General features: G+C 40.1%; 1 protein-coding gene across 1 annotated transcript; it reads right to left on the reverse strand.

Moving 5' to 3' along the window:
* Positions 1 to 8,157: 8,157 nt before the first annotated feature.
* rdh8a (retinol dehydrogenase 8a) lies at positions 8,158 to 14,621 on the reverse strand. The gene is made up of 6 exons (XM_085352619.1): positions 14,283 to 14,621; positions 11,894 to 12,055; positions 10,398 to 10,577; positions 9,519 to 9,612; positions 9,236 to 9,419; positions 8,158 to 9,129 (listed from the first exon to the last, which is right to left on the reverse strand). Exons 1-6 carry the CDS (start codon positions 14,386 to 14,388, stop codon positions 8,902 to 8,904), a joined length of 954 nt encoding a protein of 317 aa, XP_085208745.1. The 5' UTR covers positions 14,389 to 14,621; the 3' UTR covers positions 8,158 to 8,901.
* Between the last annotated feature and the right edge of the window lie 1,048 nt (positions 14,622 to 15,669).

Below are 15,669 nucleotides of genomic sequence, written 5' to 3' on the forward strand. Positions count from 1 at the left end.
TTCACGATTTTCTGGTAGAGAGCAGAATTCATAGTTCCATTAGTTAAAGCAAGTCATCCAGGTCCTGAAGCAGCAAAACATCCTGTGACCAGATCACACTAATACTGCTCTGTTTGACTGTTGGTGTGAGTTCTTTTTATGAAATGCTGTATTAGTTTCACATCAGATGTAATCAGTGCAAGTCTTTCAAAAAGTTCAACTTTTGTGTCACCAGTCCCCAGAATATTTTCCCAAAAAGTTGTGGGGCTCTTCAAGCTGTTTGGTAGGCCAGTGACTCCTGATAAGGTTCCCCACTGTTCCAAGTTCTAGCTGTTTTACTTTTTTTTCTCACATTGCCATTTGAGGAGTGTTGGGTCTGCCATAATCACACATTTGTCAGTATTGCTGTAATGTAACTAATGTAACTATTACTGCACTAAATTCAGTAATAACATTACAGTTACAACCTGCTTCTGTGCTCTTGTGCTACATTCACTTGTTTTCAGCTTCAGCTCTTTGCAAGCATCTGTACAGACAGCATGCTAATTCAAAGCTAGCCAAGAACCCACAATGATAATAAATCTGAGTCCATTGCCAACCTCAGCACAGCAGCCAGACCCTGAACTTCAACAGGTAACAAAAGCAATGATGAACAGTCAGTCTGCAGCTTCCATTTCTAGCTGTTCATGTTTCTAGAGTGGAATCGGTTTGTGCTTGTATGTAAATACTAAAAGAAAGATCCTAGAGCTTATATTATTGACTGGTAATTATGAGACAGTGTGTTTCAGGTCATTTTATGAAATAATGAGAAAGTAATGTAACTATTAGTGCATCCATCCATCCATTCGCTTCCACTTATCCTTTTCAGGGTCGCGGGGGGCACTGGAGCCTATCCCAGCTGTCATAGGGCGAAAGGCGGGGTACACCCTGGACAGGTCGCCAGTCTGTCGCAGGGCCAACACACAGGGACAGACAACCATTCACACTCACATTCACTCGCACATTCACACCTAGTGACAATTTGGATTAATCAATTAACCTATCCCCACAAGCTGCATGTCTTTGGACGGTGGGAGGAAGCCGGAGTACCCGGAGAGAACCCACGCAAACACGGGGAGAACATGCAAACTCCACACAGAAAGACCCCGGCCTGATGGTGGAATTGAACTCATTTATTAGTGCAATAAAATACTATAACATAGTGTATTGCTTTTAAAAAAAAGTTATGACTGATCTTAGCAGTCCATCCACATCTTAAGGATAAAGGACTCTCTTTCGAGGTTGCCAATGTTCAGATTTTGGACAGAGAGGACAGATGGTTTGAAAGAGGAGTGAAAGAAGCCATCTATGTCCACTGTGAGCGACCATCTTTGAACAGAGGCGGTGGTTTGCGACACCAACTGTCTGCCATCTATAATCCAGTTTTGAGTTCCCTCCCCAGACGCCTTAACGCCCACTCACATCCTGGGCCATCTGACCTCAGGAAATCGCATGATAAGGTGGGCCAGGTTTCACAATGAGCTCATCCAAAACCCTGGCTGATTGGGACCCACACCCATTTTCACACCTTGGCTCAGGTGATTAGAGAATCATCAGGGGGTCCTTTTGTCCCTCTTTGGGGGGGATACTCCCACTGGGTTTAAATCTGGGACTCTCTGCCATTTGACCTTAGAACTGAAGAAGCTTCTCGGATGAGAGGTGAAACGTCTTCAAGCAACTTAAAGAAGTCCAGATGCTTTTCTTTGCAAGCCCTTTGACTACGATGACCTGGATGACTGAGAACCTTCACAGACTTATGAGTGATCTGTTTTCTTTTTCCCCTAACAAATCAAATCATAATTTAAACAACTATATTTTGTATTTATTCGGATTATTCAGAAGAAACAGAAATACCCCACACAGCTTTCTCAAGTTAGTTTTAACTCAGGCCCTAAATATATACAAAATATAAACAAATGTAAAGGATATAGGGAAAGTTATTCAAATTTAGTAATTTATTTATAAACTTTATTTATAAGGACATGTTATATGCTGCTGTTATGTGCAGGATGAGTGATTAGTCTTTGAATAGCACTACTGTAGCATACAGAAAGGTTTAGAAATTTAACATAGCCTACATTCAGCCAATGCCACAGTAGTATCTCCCATGCAATTTAGTGAATTTCAAGTATTTACCAGCATGGAGATCTCTTTACCCTTGGCTCTCACAAGCAGCTGTCTAGCTATACATCCATTTTTGACAGCTTTTCCAGTTCAGGGGATTCTTTTCCAGTATAAAAATTTACACCCACACTCATGAGCAATTTAGAATTATTAATTAAGAAGACATACAGATTCTAACCCAGAACTTTCTTAAGGCCACCATACTAACATCTCCTCTACTGTCCATCTATCTAATTTATTCATGCAACTGATGTCACTGCACTATTAAGTTTGCAAAGTTAGATAACGAACATTGAACTAAGCTGAGCTTCACAGCAGTGTCTGTTCTGTAATAAATAAGTTATTACATCCAGTTAAGCTAACCTCTTTGCTCCCTACCCTCTCCTAATTTAGTCCATGATAAATATTATACTTAAGTGGAATTTATAGTTCAGCAGGGAGAGTGCATTCCCAGTCTGTTGGCAGTCCAGATACCTGCAGAGAACTGCACCCCTTTTGCGGTTTTGCCATCCCAAGTGAACTCCATTGTTGCTCTTTTACTCATTACAGCCCAGTAAGTATTTGGCAAATGACTACATAATCTGCTTCTAGCATTATGCAGAAACAATTATGAAAATACCCAAATCCAACTGTGAAAGAAATATTTTAAGTTTAGTCTGGCACAAAGCTGAGATGCCTTTTTTTTTTTAACCTGTGATATTTAAAATGAACATGTGTTTTATTTTCATTATCAAAAGATTTTTTTCACAACACATATACACTATCAACATTATGACCACCTCCCTCTGCCTGAAGGCTTGAAGTTTACAGGGAGAGCAGTTGCAGTCGCACATATTGTCCTTGTTTTGAAATACGAGGCCCTTCCCAATAAGATTTTAAATATTTAATACTGAAAACTGCGAACTATTTATTTCTGAAAGTGACATTTGAAAATCTAAAAAGTGCTAGCTTTATACATACAAATTTATGTTGTATATATATTTTGGGTTTCAGTGATACTGCCTTAAATTCTGTGTAAATTTTCCTTGTCCAGAGCATTTCTGAGCAGGTTCTGTTGAAGGCATTTTGTTTTGATTCATGCTCATGTAGCTACCTTTACCTGCACTATAAGCTTGAACAAGAGTACTTCTCCCTCAGGGGTGCCCTTTACAGTGCAACACTTCCCCCCCAGCAACCGCAACCAGGCTTTTCACATACAAGCGAAGTTAATGTGTGTGAGGTCTCTCTGTTAGAGCCTCAGGGAGATACACATCATCTAGTAGATTAGATAGAAAGAATGTGAAAGCAAGAAAACAAATCAGAGAGAAGAAGAGAGCTGTGGTGTGATTTTCTTTGCTTAGAGTTAGGAGGAGAAATAATTTAAAATCCAAAAATGAGGAAGCAGGGGAAGCAGAAGAAAGTCATTGAAAGTATCTGTTAATAACAGACACACTGAGAGAGAGACAGAAATGGAGAGGGAGTCCGGCCAAATGACAGAGGCGTGTTTGTATTCTGATTAGACTGAGCCAAATGGAGGTGGCTACACCAGTGGAGATAACAACAAAGACATCTCTTCACTCGGCACAAAGCTATGAACATCTTTTCACGGTCAATCGGAGGAGGCATTCTTTTGTTTTGATAAAATAAATAAATAAATCAAATCGGGGGTGTGTGTGGGGGGGTGAGGAGAATCAGTCTTGCTGGAGCCATAAATGCCACACAAAGAAGACTGTTCATCTCATCTTAAATGAAGGAGATGATCACATGCCTATTGGTTCTGCATTCTGTGAGCATGTTCCATATGCTTAAGTGAGGGACTTTTTTAAACTATGTTATAATTAGGTTCTTATGAACTTGGATTTTGAATGTCTATTCACTCTCACCGTTGCTGCCAAAATGTGATGCACTCAAGCTGAATAAACAATGATCTGGCCTCTTTGGGTTAAGACAGGCTTCCTGGCGTGGGTGTGCCTGAACCCTTTTAGGTTTCTCATCTTTGGCGACAGTAAATAGATCATACCCATGGCAGGGCTGATCAGAGAGGCTGGGATACAGCCAGGGTTGCCAGGCAAGGGAAAACTTCAACAGCAATAGATTCTCTGATGAGGTAACTGTATCACACAGAGAGTAAGGACTAAGGGCTATCTGTGTAGTCTTCTTTCCATCTGACTCATCCATGCATGCACATGAACATCCACTAAACTCTGGCTGCCAGAGGCATAAGGGGAAACACAACCATCCTTGAGAAACAAATTAAAAGCATCCGATGGTTGGAAATATTCCCTCCTCTGTGTTGGTTGAACCAGAAAGCAAAGCCTGTTGTTATTTTTCTGTAAATTAAAAATATAAATGCTTCACAGCATGAAATTCCCAGACACTAAATTAAAACGCAGAGTAAGAGAAACAGGAAGATGTAGTGAGAGATTATAACTTAGAGAAAGAAACAGGAGTTGTCTAAAAAGTATGAAAAGAGAGATTTGTTAATCTACCTGGTCATACTGGTGATTGTGCTTTTGTTCATTTCTCTTTGGACTCATGCTTCTTGCCTTGTCTTGCCCTCTCAAACAGGAGTTTCTGGTTTTGAGTAAGATTTGTGCAATGACGCCAGTGGCTTTGCTGTCAGGCTTATCTTATGGAATATTACACCAGGCTGACCTCACTGTCCAAAAAAAAAAAAAAAGCTGATCGTGTTACCCCAGCTCAGATTACATCATCTTTAAGCCCCGCACAATCAACCACCATCCCCTTGTTTAAGATGTATAATGCCTGTACACAGATTGAACCCTCTAATCACAGGACGGCAGTCTGTCAAACTGGTAATTTTGAGAATATGAACAAAGCAGAACAATACGACTTGGTAGTAGGCAAACTGAGTCGTGGTCTGGAAATTCCTGACAGAGTGTTTATGTTCTGGAAGAGCTGTGGTGAAAGTGGACAACACTAATGTTATAATGACTGTGACAATAGGAGTTCTGTGTCTGTAAAACAATTTGTATGGCGAGGGCCAAGATTTTTTTTTAAATTCTAAATAATCCTGAATGACCTTGAAAACAAGCTCTACTCAGAATGTGAGATAATGACGCCCTCTCCAAGTGACCCATGTTGAGTCTGTAAGAGGTCATTGCACAGTGGAGCTATCGAGGACAGTGGAAAGGGGAGCCAGACAGTGTGGCTCAGATATAACGAAAGGAAAGAGAAAGGGAATGTCAGAAATCAAGAAGTGACAGAAAACAAGGGAGATGGAGAAGAGGTTGTGTTTTTTGTTTCTCTCTGTGGATTATGCTGCCCTAATGAACCCAGCTACCAAAAGTCAGCCACAGGGCAACTAGGGCTTCTCCTGTTTTTATTATATGAAGACAGATAGTTCCCCTCAGACCTCACTTCAACTTTAAGGATAGTTATGTGCCCCATGTGGCTACATCTCCATTCACAGCCTCGTTCACCCTATGCAGCCTCGTTCCAGGTTTTCTCGACCACTTAAACCCATTTCTCCCATAAGCATTAAACCTTTAAGAACTGTTGCTTTAACTTAAATTTTGTCTAATGTCTACTGCGTACCAGTAAAGCAGTTTCTGACTCCTTTGAACAAATTGCAAATTCTTGGTTGATATGATGATGTTCAATTGTTTCCTGTACACACAGGCTGTGTTGTTTAAAATGAAATAAATTGCAACAATTTGTGAGGAGGAGGAGCTTGCTCAGATAAACTTTTATGAGGACAGCAGCCTCCTGTGAAAAAGGAAGACGAGTAAGGATGTGTGCAAGGAGAAGACAACAGAGCACAGAAAGATGCAGAGGAGTACAAAGTATAGTTATGGCATACACAGTTAATCTCTCAATTATACCTTTCTGTTCCTATGGAAATTAATGCAGCCGTTTTTATTATTTTTTCTGTAATATTATTCACAGATAGTCAAAATGTTTTTAAATAGAAATTGGAGTAAAAATAGAAGTTGGATAATCCTAGCTGACCTGGGATGAAACTGAAGCACCCTGTCTAGACGTCAGCATGACTTTGAGTAGCATCCCACGGCTCTGTCTCTTTCCCTTTCTCTTTGCCTTTTTGCACTTCCCTTCTCTTCCTGTCTGCCCTCATTTTCACAGCTTGGTTCTCACAAATTTCTGCCCTTTGCATCTATCTTTTCTTTTTGATCTTTGACTCTCTGTTTTCTTATTACTGTCGGTTTCAGGCTTAGGTGTGGTTATTTGGTGGTGATGATGACAGTGAAAGCTGGATGTGGTAAAATGCCCATGCAGACAGATTGAAAAGAATGTATCCCACTAACATGCCAAAGATAACTACTGAGGTTCTCCTTCTTTCATTCAGCTGTTTGTACTCATATATTTTCTGTCCGAAAATGCAAGTGGTTGACTGCTAAGTACACATCAAGGCTGCATAAGGGCAGAGCCAGAGTATGTTTACAGGCTCAGAAATTGTGACAGGGTTACAATTAAGGGAAGACCTAACCACATTGCATTACCCTCATTATATTGCAATGACATTCTCAATTGTGAAACAAAGGTACAAAACAATGGTTTAATAAGACCTCTTGTTTAATGAGACTTTGCTTTAACTCTTGTGTTCATTCAGTTAGTAAATAGGTCTTCCATTCAGGTCTAGGCACCCTAATTCTCATTTTCCCAAGTGCGACACACACCACCCCCTGCCATTAGCCTTCGGTGTCCCACATTGGGTCTTGGCATCCCCCTGAACATTCAGAACATACAGACTCCTCCCCCAACCTCCTCAGATTCCCTATTCCCCTTCCCCTCCAACCCCTGTACACACACCCATTTGATTGTGATTGACAGTGTCTTTGTTCCATTGTGCAGAGCTGTCGCCTCTGATGAAGACACATACACAGAGCCGAGGCACTGCACTCATTGTACACTGTGCAGAAATTACAGGTCTGCAACCAGTTGCACTGTCCGTGCATTCAGACTAGGTGTGCGTAAACAGCTTTGTGCATGGAAGGTCATAGCAAAATGTGATAGGGCAGAGTGCGTAGGAAGAATGGCTAGACTGCTTTGGCCATACTGCAGGCCTCATCCACTGTGGACCAGGACCAGGGGGTCCAGGCCTGATAGGCTAAGAGGGCCAGCTGGAGAGGGAGGCTCGGGGCTGCGCAAAATGTGTCTGAGGTTGTCAATAGTTTTCACCCCTCCTCAGGGATGGGAACCAGGTCACATTCTCTCACACGGCACAAAGCCGGGTGTGTGTGTGAGAGGGTTGGAGGTTCAAGGGAGGGGTTTTGATGGGGAGCAGGCCATGACCTCTTTATATCCATCAACAGATCACTATCTTGGCCCATAGACATGGTCTTATAACACATTCACATGCATGCAAACACATGCTAATTTTTGTGCATGAGCACAGACAATTTGTCTCACTGACAAAAATTTAAGTGTGTGCTCAAAAATTGGCCTTATGCAGGAGTTTTTGTTTTGACCTGTGTATGAAATTAAAAAATGATTTTTGAACACATTCTCTTATTATATTTTTTTCAACCAGTATTTTCAAAATATCCATAGGGTTTAACCTTGATACATTTATTACTAATAGATAAATTGTTACAAATATAGCTAGTGAAAAATAAGTGTAATGGCCAGTTTCTCAAACTAATTTAATTAAATATTGTCCTACTTGTCTGTCTCAAGTAGATACCAGTTCCTGGACAACTTCAGCTGCTTCTCAGCAGTAGGAAAACACAGGTGAAGTAAATTGCACTGCACCAGATGTCTCAGTAAACCATACTGGTGAGCCAGAAAGCACAATGTCAGGACCCCAGAACTACTTCAGGCAAATGGAATATTTTGTTGAAAACTGTGCTTTTGTGTGAATAATACTGTAAAAATCAGGTTCGGAATCAGGGTAAAACAGTGAAATGCCGCCCCCTTGTGGTGTCGACTGAGTCTGTCAGACAGAGAGCTTTCAAAGTCAAAGTGGTCACGTTTTTTGTTATTTGTGTTCTTAAAAAAACATTCAGAGTAAATCAGAATTCACTTTATTTTTTCCATTAATTTGCTTGGTAAAAGTATCTGATCCAGCCCTTTGTAAAACTTGAAAAAACAAACCCAAACCAAAACAAACAAACATTCAGTTTATCAAAGATTAGAAATATGATTCAACAGCAGTTATGACCATGAGAACATTATATTAAGGTGAACATAAAATTAAGGGCACTGAAGAACAAAAGATGAAATATTTATATATATATTTATCATATATTCTGACTCTGTCTTATATGTCATTACTCTGATGAGTAATGAAACAATACCTAGGTTGCAACTTATGGTATTGTGATTGTGATATTTATTATAATTTTATGGTTTCTCTCATCATCTTAATTTATTTCTTGTGCTTTGACATCTGTCCATGTGTTTCAATCTTAAGTTCCATCTTTACGTTTTCATTTAACAACATATATATCCAACAACTTACAAAGCAGCTGTTCAGTTCTTGTCATACTACCCAGACTCTGGCATGAGTTCCTCGTCATATTATATATACAATAATCCAATGTGTGTGTTGTTTGTATGTCTGTGTTGTGGTGTATGCATGTTTCTGTGTCAGTACATGAGGTCACCCTATATATAACATTTCTGTGACAAACTTGTGCAGCTGTGCATGTTGTCTTGAGAAGCTTATTGTGGCTCTGTCTTTAAACTAAAAGGTGGCTCTTCTCTCCAGGTTACTTGCTCTAGTCTAGTCTGTTCAGGAAACCTCCGTTCAACAAACTGGGAGGTTAAAGTTAAGTGACAGAATTACACACTCCATCTTCAGTTAGGTGAGATGGTGCGTCTACGCAGGCAGCTGCACGTCAAACACTTGAGGATGCTCATGGTGATGTGCATGAGAGGGCCGAAATTGAAGAGTAGATTGTAGAATGTGTTTACAGACAGGCCTCCAGTCTCATCGGCATATTTCAGGGCCACAATGGGTGTGTAGAGGCTGTTGGTCAGATTCCTGAAGCGTGGGTTGTTTGACTCAATAACCTTTTTAGTGCACTGGAAAAGATAAGAAGCAACAGAACATTTTAACGGCTGCACGCAGAACATCAACACAAATTCCTGAACCGGGTTCAGTGTAGGAGTTAGAAACCAATTCTTTTACCTTAGCTATGTCATCTGGTGTTTGGCCCATGGCCTCAAATATATCTATTGATGATGGGAGGTAAACGTCTTTAAAATAACGAACTGTGTCAGCATCCGCACCCGGATACTCCATCTTAGCCACATCCTCCATCATTTTCGTTTCAAATTCAGTGTGCACTGGGCCAGGCTCAATCATGGACAACCTGGGGTAAGTTAGATACAGTGTGATCAGTGGGGATGGTATTTTCAGTAGAAAATAAAGACACATGTGAAGGAAGACTAGCGGAAAGAGGGTAATCTACCTGATATTGAACTTCATCAGTTGCACAGCCAAACTCTCACAGAAGCCCTCCATTGCAAACTTAGAAGCAGTGTAAACATCGTTGAATACCACACCTGATTAAAGAACAACAAGAGGAGATAAAGAAGCTCAATGCACCGTAGAATGAGATTTCAAAGTACTCAATCAAGAATAGAAATCACTCACTTGATTTACAGATAAAGGACTAGGGTTAAAAAAAAGTAGCAGGCAGGACAACACAAGTGTCAGACATTATGCAAGCTAATTCAGCAGTTTATCAGAAAGCGTCCAACCTGCTTTGCTGGAGGCCACCATTATGCTACTTCAAACAAGTTAAAACAAACACTAAAAATTCTTTGCAAGAACTTGCAGTTTGACTCAAATTACTGTAAGTTGTCAGAGCTTTACTGGAAATGTGAAACAGAGACCAACGAATAATAATATTAATATAATAATGAATTTTAAAAAATCATTTAAATTACCTAACAGTTTCATCTACGAAATCTACAGATATAACTTCAAACCATAAAGATAAAATTGCTGTTAACTTTCCTTTTGGATAAAACAATGTCAGCTTATACCAAGCTAAAATTTTGGAACACGTGCAGAGTGTTTTGCAAGTCATTATGAGTGATTATGGAGACTGTTGACTGTTTAATCGTCAAAATGTATATTCAATATGTTCTCTTTTGATATGCAGGAATCCAGTAAGCCTTATACCAACCAAAGTTGCCAGATTTAGAACCTACATGTAGCTTAATAGATTACAATAAACGGTCTATTACATGGTTTATTGTAATTTGTCATTCTCAAAATGTTTTTGACGTTCAGTTAGAATAGCACTACAAATTTTCTTATGCATAACTAATTATACTCATACCCTGAAGACCCATGACGCTGCTCATGACGATAATGTGCCCTGAACGCCTCTTCTTCATGTCTGGCATCACTTCTTTGATCATACGAACCACTCCAAAGAAGTTGGTCTCAAATACTTTTTTCATCTCCTCAATGCTGATGCTTTCCACAGGTCCAAGCAAGCCCACACCTGCATTGTTGACTGGCAGGAAACAGACACACAGATAATGCATTGTCCATAAATGCAATGATTAAAAAACAAAAACAAACAGAAATAGAGCGATATTTGACTTTATTACTTCATTAGACCATTTGTTAGTTAGTTGTTGGTTTTATGTCTGTGAAGGTTCTCAGTCATCCAGGTCATCGTAGTCAAAGGAGCTTGTAAAGAAAAGCGTCTGGACTTCTTTAAGTTGCTTGAAGACGTTTCACCTCTCATCCGAGAAGCTTCTTCAGTTCTAAGGTCAAATGGCAGAGAGTCCCAGATTGACCTTAGAACTGAAGAAGCTTCTCGGATGAGAGGTGAAACGTCTTCAAGCAACTTAAAGAAGTCCAGACGCTTTTCTTTACAAGCTCCTTTGATAAAGCTGGTTTTACTTGATACTGCCACCAGATGTCAGTATGTGACAACAACATGAAGGTCTGACGTAACACCAGGCTGAAGAGCCTTTGGGTCTTGAGTAATTAAGCGAAAGGGGATTTAATGCTGGATTTAGACTAAGATGGAGACAGGTTTATAAATAGATACTTTATCCAGGCTAAAGGTTTAAGGACCATAAGTGAAAAGCGTTACGTATTCAGAAGATCTGGTAAAATGGACTTTACTGCACTATAAATTCTGGATCACACATTGTGAGATTTTAGTTGTGAGGATTACTATTCAGAAAAATAAAGTATTGCAGCTGCACAGTGCTGTAAGCTTAGCTTCAGCTATCTTTCTCTCGGGTTATTAATGTGGTAGCCCATTCAGTTTTGGTCCATAATCTTTCTGACCACTGGAATTTTAAGACTCAGACTCCTCCCTCCACATACTCTAAGTGTCAACTGCGCAGTGCAACTACTGTTTAAAATATTTGTTTCACAAATAATCAAAGCCTTTGTCCTGAACTGTTGTTATAACTTTAGCAATAGCACAGGGCTTTACTTTTTATAAATACATGTATATTATTATCATTCCCACTGCACTTTATGTTCATATTGTAACCATCTGTACATATTATAGTGTTTTTGCATACATCTCTAATTCTTGAGCTGCTGTAAACAGTTGAATTTCCCCAGTATGTGATTAAATAAAATCTATGTCTATGATATTATAAATAGCATAGACTTTCTATTGAATACGCAAAACTATAAAATGAAGCAGAACGATAGTGTTCCATCATATGTTAAAAAAATAATTCTGTGTATAAACTCTTGTAAAACACATAATAAAAAAACAAACATACACTTATCCAAGGACAGAGAATCGATCATCATGACCTGCTTTTTAAAGAGATATACACTTTGTGTCCCACTCACTCAGAATATCAATATGGCGGTCCTTAACGTTATTGACGCACTGCCTGACGGACTCATCGCTACACACATCTAATGGAAGCAACGTCAAGGTCTTTCCATATACGTCTCCAGCTGCCTCCACCAACTTGTCCTTCTTCTTCAGGTCCCGCATCGTGGCAATGACTGATAGGGAGACACAGAGAACTGTATGGAGATAATGTGGCTTCAGACTTTGCAAAAATAGATATGATAGCGGAAAAGTGTCATGTAACACAACTTGAAGAGGCAAAGAAATGTTTAGGAATGTGAGGAGCACTTAAAATTATCAGTACTGGAATAGTTTATTATTTTAAGATATTAATGCCTTTACACATTTTTCTGACTATCACTGTTGCATTTAATATGAAAGTATTAATGCAATCATTATATTTTTAATGCTGAGGAAGTGACAGAGGACTCAAGTGACGTTACTAAATTAACTTTTTTTCTTGGACAAACACACCAGTGTAAAAACAAACAAGCACCCACACATGCTCAGATAGTGACACTCAGACGTGTGGGTCAGAGTTCCTGGAAAAGACCACGCCTGTTAGTTTACAGGGGACAGAATTGATTTCCTCTGAACTTTACCCGCTGGGGAACATTAACCTACATAAAGCGGAGGAATCTACCATGACCAACAACAATGAATATAAGCGCCGCTGACTTGGCTTCCACAGCTTCTTCCTTTTTGTGTGCTCTGCTTACACTTGGCAGACTGGCGTTATGTAACTGAGAAAACAGAGGCACTGGTGTTGCACAATGGCAATAGGCAGGAGTAAACAACCTCTTATTCAAATTTTCACCTAAGTCTACCTGTTGTCATTGGCAGACAAAAGCAAATCCTCACCTTATTCTCATGTGAACAGAGATGAGGTTGGATAAGTAATCAGATTTGGACCACTTTGCTGTGGAGGCTTGGACTGCTGTGCAGTGTTACTGATGCAACATGATGTATAACAATGTCTATCTATCTGTCTGTCTGTGTGTCTGTCATATATGCTCTACGCATAAACAACATCTTATGAAGAGTAATTGGGTCTACTTGAGACCAGGGTGTCCAGGAAGGGTTTCAAGGAAGCAACAGAAAGCTTTGCGTTTTGATTGAGACATGAACAAGAGGTCTATTGTTCTAAATGCTCCTGAAGGAATTACAACTGGGCAGCTTAACTATTCTTGAATGAACCACACTGCAAACACAGGGGTATTTTAAGGCCTTCTCTGAATTTCATCCATGTCACTGCAACTAATTCCTACTTTATGCACAACGCAATATTTAATCTCGGCTGGATTTCCTAAGGAATAGAGCAGATCAATGCAATCGCCAAGATGTGGCCTTATTGAAAGCAGGTCACACTGTTCAAACCAAACGAGTGTTGGGAGGGAGGGAGGTTTTGTTTTCCTCATCTATTTCGCAGTAATAAATCCCATCATATCCCAGTGGCCCCTAACAAGAGACAGAGAAAAAAACAAAACAAAATAAAAAAACAAGGTTTACTGAACCCTGTCCAGTTGTTCATACCATGTTAATAATGACAATTCTAACTGTCCATAACCTGTCAAAGTAAGAAAGGGCTGACTGTAGCTTTATGGCAAATTATACAGTTTAGAGTCATAGCTAAAAACAAAATCTGGTCACAAGGCTCTTGGTACAAACCCCTCTAACATAATTCTGTCTGAGGCTCCACAGATTGACACAGGAGGATTTTTTTTATTCAGTTCTAATTCCTCCAGTGACATTAATAATAGCTGGGAAGCAGGAGAGGACCAACAGTGTCAAAGTGTGAAACCTTAACTCCACTGCCTACCAATGAAGACTTCAAACAAGGCCCTTGCTTTAGAGTGAACCCTCGCTTGTACAGGTCTCAAACTTTGTCCCCCTTTCAACACTCGCTCCAGTGAGGGGACTATGGGCACATTAGACACGGCACTAAACCGGAGCAGGCGGTCTACAATTCACTGCAATAAAAGGGGGCTTTGTGCTGGAGAAGTCACTTGAAAGAGAACTGACAAGACCTCTTTTATGAATCCTGCCTGGCAAGCGGCATCCTTACAGAGCCCTACCCTGGAAACTGCGCTTTCAGATGATAATAGTCGAGTCAAAGGGGCGACTGAATCCCAGTGCTTACAAAGGGATATGGATCCGATATTACAGGGGTTAGCATTTTAATTTAACCCACGCTAGATCACGTATGAGCGTTTAGACGGAGCGTTGCGCATGAAACTTGATCAAACTTTATGCGTAAAGGAAGCTTGCAGCGTGTTGCAGGGAAAAATAAGCACGAAATTGTATTTCAAGCGAACCACAATATTGCAGGCTTGTTACAAACAGGTCCGATCAAACAAACAATGTAGAAGAAAGCGCATTTACCATGGTAACGACTCTTTTCATCTTTGGCCAGGATGACGGCAATTCGTAACCCGATGCCGGAGGAGCAGCCGGTGATCAGCACAACTTTCTGCCCACTGTTCGCCATGATTTGTCCGTATACGCGCAGTGTTTTTCAGGGGTCTTCTGCTCCAGATGGTCCCAGCCGAGGGAGCTACCGATAACCGAACTTTAAAAAACTAAAGCCGATCATGCAGCCACAGCAGCCATGTGAGCGCCTAATTCAGTCACATGTTTCATAAAAATCAGTAAACACACCCCCCCCCTCAAAAAAAGACGTGATACCGCAAACACCCCTTGCAGTTACTTGATAGGTGCCGACTGCCCTAGAAAAAGTAGCCTAGTTAATTTCCTTAAAAATGTGTGGACGTGCACGCGCGTGCGTGGAGGGGGCAGTGCTTATTTGATTTCTGAGTTGGTGACCCCAGCAACTGTAACAGTAATCATGGAGTTAATCGTCACAATGCTCCAGATAAAACCTTGATCAGGGCTTTTTCAATAAGTTGCCTATCCTATGATTCAACACTGTAATACGTTAATTTAATTAGAATCTACTTAGCATAAACTAAAAATAAGCTAAAGCACACTATTTAAACGGGCTTTTAAAATAACAGGTCCACATATAGCTTCACACACAGACACACGGAGAAATACACACACATATACTCTCCAGCTTTAGGTTATTTATAAAACATTCCAACCTTTGCTGAAATTTAGTTTGAAAGGTATTTACTTAATGCTCTGCGTTCCACTGACACCTAGTGGTAAGGTAGGCGCAGAGCACTGAAATAGCACCGAGGCTTTCTGAACTCATCGTGCCCGCACAAAATAACATAAACAATGTTAACTGCGATATTGTTGTCCATTCAGGTAATAAGGCTATTAAAAACATAGGAAGAATATTCAGAGTTTGTTTTTCAGCAGTGCTGTTACCGAATGGCTGTTATGTTGACCAGTGGACTCTGTTCTTGGCTCATGTTGTGAGGGGTCAAAGGTGCTCTGATAAGACCTCAAATGAAACTTGCTTCTTTTTTCTGATGAAATACTGTAGTGCAGTACTCAGCGTCTGTCATGTTTGGGCCTGTTGCTAAATGTGATGCAAGCACGTGCAAACTGTTACACTGAAAAAGGAATGATTCTCACACAATGGTAGAAGAGTAAACATTTATGCTTTTTGATCAAAGTTTTGACTGGTTGTTCAGGAAGATGGTATATGATTGGGGAAGAGTGCACACATAAAATTAGTGAATTAGTGTTTGTAATACGTCTGTTCAGAGGTTAATGTCGTTTTGTTTGGTTGATTAGTTAAGGGTCATTATTTGATGTCAGCTGCATTTGTTAATGTCAAGAAAGATTTGTCAGCTGTGAT

Source organism: Diplotaxodon limnothrissa, linkage group LG4 (genome assembly GCF_057381915.1).
Source record: "Diplotaxodon limnothrissa isolate DT_005_m linkage group LG4, D_limnothrissa_male_GT1.1, whole genome shotgun sequence".
In the NCBI taxonomy this organism is placed as follows: Eukaryota; Metazoa; Chordata; class Actinopteri; order Cichliformes; family Cichlidae; genus Diplotaxodon; species Diplotaxodon limnothrissa.

Coding starts and splice junctions, on each gene's coding strand:
- rdh8a (XM_085352619.1), bottom strand. CDS start 14,388: ATGGCGAACAGTGGGCAGAAAGTTGTGCTGATCACCGGCTGCTCCTCC. Junction 10,578..11,893: donor CCGCCATATTGATATTCTGA/GTGAGTGGGACA, acceptor GTTTCCTGCCAG/TCAACAATGCAGGTGTGGGC. Junction 9,420..9,518: donor CTGATGAAGTTCAATATCAG/GTAGATTACCCT, acceptor AACTTACCCCAG/GTTGTCCATGATTGAGCCTG.